A 9,851-nucleotide genomic window follows, 5' to 3' on the forward strand; every position below is an offset into this window, starting at 1 on the left:
AAGCATCGGATGAACCAATGACATGTTGGATAACTTAGAATTCTTACTTATAATAATTTGTCTAGATCGAAGTAGTTTTAGTTCTAATTGGATTGTTTAGAATGTAATTAGACCAACTCAATTATGGGTTAACTCGGCCTGAATTGGGGTTATTTTGGGCCAAGTGGAAGGCCCAATTAGTGACCCATAGTTGGCCCAAGCTGTGACACTGCCAGTTTAGGTGATAATATTGCTCAGATACAATCTCCCAGACTGTGTTAGGCGATGGTACCACCTAGTCTCAAACTAGCAGGCGGTGGTATTGCTAGTACCCCGAAAACCCAAGATGAGATCATTTGGTCCCTAAATTTGAATTCATTTGGGGCCTAAAAAAGCCCTACTCATCCTTACTCAGTAAACACATCAATTGTGAGTTAAAGAAAAGAAAAATGCTATAGTAATATTATAAAAACTCGTCTCAAGCTCTCAGTATTATATATGAAGTTTAAGAGAGAGGTGAGGTTGTAAAGGTTATCTCCTAAACCGGTGAAAAGGAGAAAATGGGTGTAAAAGGATAGTTGATCTTCCTCCGTTGAAAGAAGATCGATAGTGAAAGCCGATGGCCTTGAGTGAAGAGGAATCAGGAGTGGATGCAGGTCACGATGATCGAACCACTATAAAACTTAGTTTGTATTTATATTTTGTTTTTTACCTTTATTGCAAACTGCTTTACTTGCTCATTACATTTTTATGAACGTTTTCGAGTTAAACATATTTCCAATATGATTTTATCGAACGAAATTTTCGAATCGATGTAATTTTTATCGTAAGCACTAATTCACACTCCCCCCCTCTTAGTGCCGATTTCGATCCTAACAAAACAAACATCCTTTTAGTAGTATCACAAATTTCATCAAGTAATTATCTCATTTGGTTTTAAGATGAATGTTGTTGATGATTGCATGTATCATAAATTCAGTGGGAGCAAATTTATTTTACTAATATTTTATATGGATGACATTCTGCTTGCCACTAATGATATAGACATATTGCACGAAACCAAGAGATTTTTATCTAGAAATTTTGAGATGAAAGATCTTGGTGATGCCCCTTTTGTATTAGGAATCCAGATACACCGAGATAGATCGCGAGGTATTCTAGGATTATTACAAAGGAACTATATCGATAAAGTACTCAAAAGGTTTAGCATATAGGATTGTAAACCAGGAGACACCCCTATCACAAAGAGAGACAAGTTCAGTCTCAATTAGTGCCTTAAAAAAAATCTGGAAACTTAAGAAATGCAGAAGATTTCCTATGCATTAGCTTTAGGGAGTCTAATGTATGCACAGGTTTGTACGCGTCAAGATATAATGTACATTGTTGGAATGTTAGATAGATACTTAAGCAATCATGGAATGAATCATTGGAATGTAGCTAAAAGAGTCATGAGATATTTAAAGAGAACAAAAGATCATATGGGAGATCAGACCATTTGAAGATCATTGGATATTCTGACTCCGATTTTACTAGATGCTAAGACAATATGATTTAATATTCTCCGACACATTCAAAAATAATAATTAATTATAAAAATAATATATAATTAATCTAGAATTATACACATGAATACATTTAATGAGACTTATAGTTTATAATTTATAATTTATAATTTATACAAATACTATATTGTGGAGCATGACATAGTTGTAATATGCTTAGACATCTAAGATTACAATTAATTAAAGGTCAAAGAGAGTTAAGTTGGTAATTGCTGATTTATTTGGCAAATCAAAAATTTATGGCTATTGAATTGACTTGCTAAATACATAAGAAAGATCAGAAAAACTCAACCATATGACTTTAACTTAGTGTAAAAAAAAATCTAATTAATGAAATACGATGTTAATTTAAAGCTGAAGTAAATGCATTCTGAAAGTAGAAATTTATTCAGAAAAAAGGAAAGAAAAAAGTGTAAGAGTTGTTTGTATTAGTTTGAAAATAGTATCTCATTCATTTCAATATAGTGCTACTTGATTAACCTCTCATCAGATTCTATCGTTATTGTTGGAGAAGCATCTTATGCTTATATTTACAGTGTGCAAAACTAGGAGGAAAAAGAAAGGCCATGCTCAACATCAAACACAATGAAAAAGTATTGCATTTCGGAAGGAGATTATTATCAAACCATGAGTGCTTTCAACGTTCCCAAAAATGACGGCACAGTTCCAGTGGAAGAATAGTCAATACTCTGAAATTTGGAACCTATTTTTCTGAAGCAAAATCTCAAAATATATTATGCTGCAATGGAGCAATGGTTCAGTTCTTTTCATTGCAATCTGAGGCCATCAAAAAATTACAATCTGTCCAGAAAATTCAGACGTAAGTGAATTTGAACGATCCCTCCAAGTACTTCAACATCAAGGTCATTCTTCTTCCTCTCCTTTTACAACATCAACACTTGCTTTGATTTCAGAAGACTCACTTACAAGTAACATAAGCTCCTTGAAAAAGAAGTCTAACTTATTGCAGTCAAAATCTTCGATTGCCGATGATACTGTCGCTTTTGATCTTTGATGAGATTGTTTATTTTCTTGTTGTAGTTGAAAGTGATACATTCTCAGAGCATCGTCCGTGGAAATCTCTTGAACGGGCTTGTAAAGACTTTGAAACGTGCATCTGTCTTCAAGCTTCTTAACTAACTTTTCTTTGAATTGATCTGGGAGGTTTACAAATGCACTACGAAATAATGTAGGAAAAATAAGATACCAAAATTCTTCTGCAGAAAGAGATCAGTAAATACTATCACTTTTCACCTTGTGATGCCTCTAACAATTCCCCATTTGTAACCACTGCTTGCAGATTGCTTAAACCCAATGTTGAAGCCCTCTTGGGCAGAAGCTTCCTTTCCTGCAGATATACCATCTCGATAACCCTTATAAACTTTTGTCAAGGGTTCCATATGATACATCCTCAAGTTTAAAGCCCTAAAAGTTTTACTATGAAGAGTTTTGGACAAAGGATATGCATATCATTTATAGATTGCAAGGATACTGTATAAAATTGATCATAACGCCTCTTCTGTTCTCTGTTTAAGTCAGCATCTGAGATTTCATTCAGAAGCCCATCATCACACCAAGAATCATCAGAAGCATGCTCTGGAACTAAAACTAACTCATTAGCATATTAAACTTTGTATTTGGTCAAAACAACCATGGCAGTATATCATACAACTTCCACAAAAGGCATCATGTAAATGCTACATAAACACCAAAGAGACCAAAATGTCATCTAATATATCCATAATATAGTCACTAATTTGAGGAAGAATGAAATTAAAATTTTAGTTTTGATGAAACTATACTCTGCACATGAATTGCTATGCATGCATCTAGGCCAATCAAATTCAATCGTCTCTGACTTTAAAGGAACAATTCATTCGATTCCAAAATCTCCACATGTGCATGCTCGCTCAATAGCAGAAATGAAAAAGAAACAGTAAAACAATATGATGCATGAGCAATTAAATTAATTTATTAATAAAATAAATTTAATTTGTTTAGAGATATTTTACATATGTAATAACATGAAAATATCTACTCAACGAGGAGAAAAAGAAAGAAAAAATACAACAAAAAAGAAATCATATTATTGAAAATTACAAATCTTGATTGAATATCTTAAAGATTCATCTCTATAAAGATGAAAGATTATCAATCAAAAATATCATGAAGAGAGGAAGACTATTTCTCAAATCAAATCAGAAACGAAGAACAAGATATCATATATTTGATTTGATGCGATTGTAATTTTTTAAATTTCTGTAATTTTCTTTTTATTCTTATACTTGAGCATATAAAAATGGGCTATAACATTGTAATGTATGAATAAAAAAAGGATCCATGAATCAAGTTTTTTTCCTTTCCCACCTTGTGAGGCATGCGGAGGTGCAAGACTTCTATCCTAGGAGTGTTATCTTTGAGCCAATTGGATAGTTATACATTTGCTTATTATTTTTAGTTATTATCTTTCACTTTTCTCTTTCTATTCCTCCACTATGAAAGTAATTTGTTGTTGCTCGTCCTACATGCCAACCAATATTGAACACTTCAAAATTAAATATACCATCACATAAGTCTCAGAGATATAACCGCAGTGCCTCACCACAATGCTAAAAACTTTGCAAATATCTAGTATTGGTAACAAACCTCATAGCAAACTTTTTACCTTCATCCTCTTGTGATGATCTAAGCATGTCCTACAAATAAATCAATTTGTTCCAAAGAGAAACAGAAGAATAGAAATAGCAGGTGCCACCAATTCCACCAAGTAAACCTTTTTCATATAAAAATATGACCAAAAGTATCAAATTTATGAGGAAAAAAAAAGCTCACTGAGGGAAAGAACAAGGGTGATCTAGAAGTTGTCCGCTTGCGGAGGGAGGGCAGCCATCAGAGTTAGAGCTTATCGGGAGAATCACATCAATCGGATCGATAAGCAGCAAAAACACATAGTCCTAGATTAATCATGAGGACCAGATTGATGGCGGAAAAGAATCTTGCACTGCATCTTCTTTAGGGTTTTCGAACTAGAAAAGTGCGAGAAGGGAATTGGGGGCTAACCGTGAAGTTCTGAACAAGATATGGTCGATTGTAATGCATTAAATAAATTTGTGAGAGAGTAGGGAACTCTCTTCTTTCCTTAGAGAGAGAAGCTCTGGGTTTCTAAGGCGATAAGGACAACCCCATTGCCTTCTCCCTCCTTAATTCCACCTTTGATGCGACCCAACCACACCCTTCCCCACCCCCCCCCGCCCCCAACTACTGGCTTCACATCCCCTACTTGGCTCTCTCCTTGCATCCATTGTTGTTCCCCTCCCTAGGGTGTTATCATCTTCTTCTGTGGTGTCGATCCCTTCAGTTAGGGTTCCTGGAGTGATGCCAAGCCAGACCCCTAAGGTTTTCTCCTTTGGCAAGTACCAAGAAAAATGGGCCACTCCATCGGGATCCTTCCAATGCCCCTCCGCCTTCCAAGAAGAGCCAATTGGATGGCCCTTTCACTGGAAAGAGCATCTCTTAGGCATTGATGTTAATTGGTCCTTCATATGGGCCAGATGCAAGTTCACTACTATCTTCTTCTTTGTTTAACCGGATCTATGATGCTTCTAAGGATTTCATCGAATTTGACGAAAAAACTCCTCATGAATGGCAAAAACCTTGAATATCTAGTTTGATCAATCATTTCCTCCGACTTCGACTTTGGATTTCCTGAAATATGTGGTTTCTCACTAATGGAAATGTTCTTTGGTGTCCCAAGTGATCAATTTGGCTTAAGGTTTTTATTTGCTTTCAATTTTTTTCTAAAGCGGAGGTTGTTCGCATCCTCACCGAGGGACCATGGACCATTCGAGGGGAGGTTTTGTATCTGATGCCCAAGAAAGCTAATTTCCAGCCTCTCACAGAGAGGATCTCATCTGTCCCTATCTAGGTGTAGTTCGTCAATCTTCCTTTGGAGTACTGGAACAGAATGTGTTATTAATCTTGGTTCTCTCCTAGGTCGTCCCCTAAAGAATGATGAATGTTCTTTCTCGTTTGAAAGGGGTCGATATGTAAGGTTAGTATAGAAATCGATCTTTCAAAACCCCATAAGCAGTATGACTGGGTCACCTAAAGAAAGGAATTTTCCAAACTGTTTCATATGAGAATTTACCTTTGGTGTGTTTCAAGTATAGTTGTGTGGGTCATAAAGTGGATTTGCCCTCTAGTTTCGATGACTTCTTTGACTTCCTCCCTTGTTTTTCTGGACTCTTCTCACAAGGCCGACCCCCAAAAGGGTGTGGAGCAACCCCCTTCCGATTTAGATGGCTCTATTACCCTAAGGGAGGTTGGGTCTTCTCACTTAGAGCTGGACCTCTTTGGTCCATGGATTAAAGTTGAGAAGCGTTGCCCGATTGGTCGTCGGCACAGCCAAGCCAACGCTGATCGAAATCGATCGGAATAGGGGGGTGGGGTGGTGCCATGTCGAGGAAGCGATCGAGGCCATTGGTTTCCTCTGCTCCTTGAGATATTGGCACACATACAGGTCACATGCCCCCTACACTATAAGAAAAATAGTTATTAACCATGAACAAAAGTTGTCACTAAAAGAATTAGTGCAAAATGAGCCATCACTAGCTTCCGTCAGCATAGATCTCGTGGCTAAAAGTTTTAGTAACAAAAAAAGACACATATGTCATTAAATTATAGTTTTTAGTGATAGTTTATATTTGTAGCTAAAACATTAAATTCTATCGCTAAAAATAAATAAATTGATAAATTAATATTTCTGTGACAACAATTGGTTATGAACACTTCTGTCACTAAAAGAATTGACTAACAATTTTAGTGACAATATAATTAACTCTTACTGATTAAATGGAAAAGATAATAATAATTTAGTGATGGCTTGACCTGTCACTAAAATATAAAAAAAATTAGTAATGGATTATTTGAGTGTCACTATACTGTCAATAATAATTTTATTAATTACCTATCAATTTTTAATAATTTCAAAATCATACCAAAACTTTTTCATAAATTCAAGATAAAATTATTGATATTTGAAACTTCACATTACAATCTTTATTTTATCCGAAAATCAATATCAAAGTGAGACAATTATAAATTCCACATCATCTCGAAAAAAAATACATCAAGATATCTTTATATCTTCATTCTTGAACTCTCCTGTGTCATCTTGTGCATCTTGCGTGAAGTCACAATTGCACAATATATACAGACAAGTCACAATTGTTAGAGTTGCATAGTAGAGTTGAATAGTCCATCACTATTATCCCATGTTTGCAAATGCAAATGGTTAAGAAGGTGAGGAAACTGAAACCCTATTCTTCACACATTATTTCTTGCTATTATACTATGGAGGTATATGCAAGTTTTCCTTTATGTCAACCTACTGCTGACATTACATACTTTTTATTTTCAGAGTTAAGAACTGTTGTATATGAAAATAAAAGCAATTTTATGGTTGATTTCATTGATAAAACATAAACATGTCAAGATTGTTAGCAGTCCATAACAAGTTTCTAGTGTACTGCAGCCTAAAATTGGAATCCAAAATCAGATTAAAGCTTTCTAAAAGATATACCTCTTAAGTGAAGTAAAGCAGCATGCAAGCTTAGATATATCAGTGTTGCCAAGCATTGAAATAAAGTGATATAGAAACAGAAAATATCGAAGTCAAGTTCATCTTCCTAAGCGAGGGGAGGCCCGAAGCGCGTCGCTTGGGCGCTCGCCCGAGCCCAGGCGTCGGGCGAGCACCCGGGTTAAACCCAGCGACCGAACCAGCGTTTTAGGTCTGGTTCAATCTCCGGTGCTTTAGTTGGTCCAATCGAACCAACTAAAGCACCGATATCAGCCTTCTTCTCACGACTTCCCCAACTCTAACCCCGCTCGCCACTTCCACTCCCACTGCCGCTGCCACTGCTACCGCTATCGCTGCCACTATCGTCGCTCGTCGCTCTTGCTCTCGCTGCCGCTGCCACTGTCGTCGCTCGCCGCTCCCGCTCTCGCTCCCCCCTGCTCGCTGCTACCGCTGCCACTATCGCCACTCCCGCTGCCACTACTCGCTGTTACTGCTGTCGCTGCCACTATCGTCGCTCGCCACTCCTGCTCCCGTTGACACTGTTGCCGCTCCCGCTGCCTCTGCTCGCTACTACTGCTGCTGCTGCCACTATCGCCGCTCGCCGCTCCTACTCCCGCTACTCGTTACTACCACTGTCGTTGCCACTGTCGCCGCTCCCGTTGCCATCGCTCGCCGCTACCGCTGCCGCTGCCACTATCGCTTCTCGTTGCTACCGCTGCCGCTGCTCTCAGTCAGTAGCCTCAGTCTTCCTCTTACTCACACTCTTCTTACTTCAATAGTATACTGTTATCAATATATTAACAATATGCTACTAACCAAGGTTCGTCGTACCGTACCGTACAGGCGTTTCGACCCGAGCTCGGTACGGTACGGTACGGTACCGGTGTACCGGGCGGTACATCAGGGCGTACCGAACAATTTTATACTTTTTTCATACTGTAGCACTGTAGCGGTATCGGGCGATCCGCATACCGGTAACCTATCGGATCGGTACGTACCGCCGGGTACGGATGGTACGCTTCGGTATGATAGACCTTGCTACTAACTATATACTAGTAATAGTATTTTTATTTATTAGATTAATAATATATTATTTTGATTTTAATACTATTAATTTTTATTTATTTAAAATTATTATTAGGTTTCAGAATAAATGATATATTTTTATTTAAATAAATATATTTATTAATTATATTATATATTTTTATATTTTAGCGTCTCGCTTCACTCAGACGAACGCCTAGCACCTCGGACGTTTTTGAACCTTAGCACCTTTTGGCACCTAGCGCCTTTTCAATCAATGCTTGTAACAAAATTGCAAACTCTCTTTAATGCATCTCAACTCCCAAAGCTTTGACAACAAGTTGACAACAACTTATAGCTAAACAATGAAAAACAAGACCAAGTTTATATACCATTTATGCCCTCCATTCCAGCTCTGACAATAGGCCGAGCACTTGAGTAGCTGCGGAAGGACCAAAAACTCTTATCTACAAAACATAAATAAATGTTACACAATGGCACTTCCCGTGATTCACCATCCAAATTCGAGCAATCAACAATCCAAATAACATAATTAATCAAATTAAAGCCCCACGCCCCCACAATCCAAACCCTAATTGAGATTTCCCAAGAGGATCCGCCACGATGAACCTCACGAGAAACATAGAAGAAAAGGCGTAATCCAAATAGAACCGAGAATCCACGCAGAACAAATACAACCCTGAGCAATTAAACGGAAATCGAGACGAGCTCCATAGCAAAAGAAACAAGAGCATATCAATGCGTCGCAATAGGAACGGGGTAGGAGAAAGGAGTGGAGGCAAACCTGGGGGCAGGGCCCGACGACGGGATCGATCGCCTGAGGAGCAAAGGTAGGGGTTTTCGACGAGCAGGACAACTGGGTGGGACGAGTGAAGCTCCGTCTCTCGATCTCGTCTTCCTCGCCCGCTCCTATTTCGCTGTTGGTGGCGACGCACGGACGTGAGGGGATCATTAAATCGCAACTACAGAGAGAAGCAGTGTAGAACGAGGAGGTCGAGGAGCAGTGACGGCCAGGACCGAAGAGCCAAGTAAGAATCCGCCATTTCCACCGTCTCTCTCTCTCACTCTCCCTGCCTCCGGGGGTGATATGGCGAGGGCGTCTCATGCTTAGTGACGCGGTTGATATCGGATTCGGGGAGTGGCCTCCGGAGCCGTCGGATCCGGGTGGGGTTGCAGCCGCCGCCGTTCTCCCTGTAGTTGCGATTTAATGATCCCCTCACGTCCGTGCGTTTTAATGATCCCCTCACGTTCCTCGCCCGCTCCTATTTCGCTGTTGGTGGCGACGCACGGACGTGCGTTTTAATGATCCCCTCACGTCCGTGCGTTTTAATGATCCCCTCACGTCCGTGCGTTCTCCGCTCAAAATGGTGACGCACGGACGTGAGGGGATCATTAAAACGCACGGACGGACGTGAGGGGATCATTAAATCGCACGGACGTGAGGGGATCATTAAAACGCACGGACGTGAGGGGATCATTAAAACGCACGTCCGTGCGTCGCCACCAACAGCGAAATAGGAGCGGGCGAGGAACGTGAGGGGATCATTAAAACGCACGGACGTGAGGGGATCATTAAATCGCAACTACAGGGAGAACGGCGGCGGCTGCAACCCCACCAGGATCCGACGGCTCCGGAGGCCACTCCCCGAATCCGATATCAACCGCGTCACTAAGCATGAGACGCCCTC

The 9,851-nt window shown here is 39.5% G+C and overlaps 1 protein-coding gene across 5 annotated transcripts; it reads right to left on the reverse strand.

Moving 5' to 3' along the window:
* Positions 1–2,284: 2,284 nt before the first annotated feature.
* LOC135666360 (uncharacterized) lies at positions 2,285–9,083 on the reverse strand. 5 transcript variants are annotated; one of them, XM_065177936.1, is made up of 4 exons: positions 8,535–9,083; positions 3,034–3,137; positions 2,796–2,917; positions 2,285–2,718 (listed from the first exon to the last, which is right to left on the reverse strand). In XM_065177936.1, the coding sequence occupies exons 1-4, from the start codon at positions 8,548–8,550 to the stop codon at positions 2,406–2,408; spliced, it is 555 nt and encodes a 184-aa protein (XP_065034008.1). In that variant the 5' UTR covers positions 8,551–9,083; the 3' UTR covers positions 2,285–2,405. The 5 variants fall into 5 exon arrangements, 2 of the variants coding, with proteins under 2 accessions (XP_065034008.1, XP_065034007.1); XM_065177935.1 differs by having other exon boundaries at positions 3,034–3,143; XR_010509778.1 differs by having other exon boundaries at positions 2,287–2,718; positions 2,796–2,922; positions 3,034–3,143; positions 8,535–9,077.
* Between the last annotated feature and the right edge of the window lie 768 nt (positions 9,084–9,851).

The sequence above is a fragment of the Musa acuminata genome, unplaced genomic scaffold, assembly GCF_036884655.1.
Source record: "Musa acuminata AAA Group cultivar baxijiao unplaced genomic scaffold, Cavendish_Baxijiao_AAA HiC_scaffold_1087, whole genome shotgun sequence".
Taxonomy (NCBI): Eukaryota; Viridiplantae; Streptophyta; class Magnoliopsida; order Zingiberales; family Musaceae; genus Musa; species Musa acuminata.

Bases quoted from the DNA above. Each gene is read 5' to 3' on its own strand.
- LOC135666360 (XM_065177935.1), bottom strand. The intron at 2,918-3,033 runs GTATCCTTGCAA...ACAAAAGTTTAT, and splicing joins GTTATGATCAATTTTATACA to AAGGGTTATCGAGATGGTAT. The intron at 2,719-2,795 runs GTGAAAAGTGAT...ATTATTTCGTAG, and splicing joins ATTGTTAGAGGCATCACAAG to TGCATTTGTAAACCTCCCAG.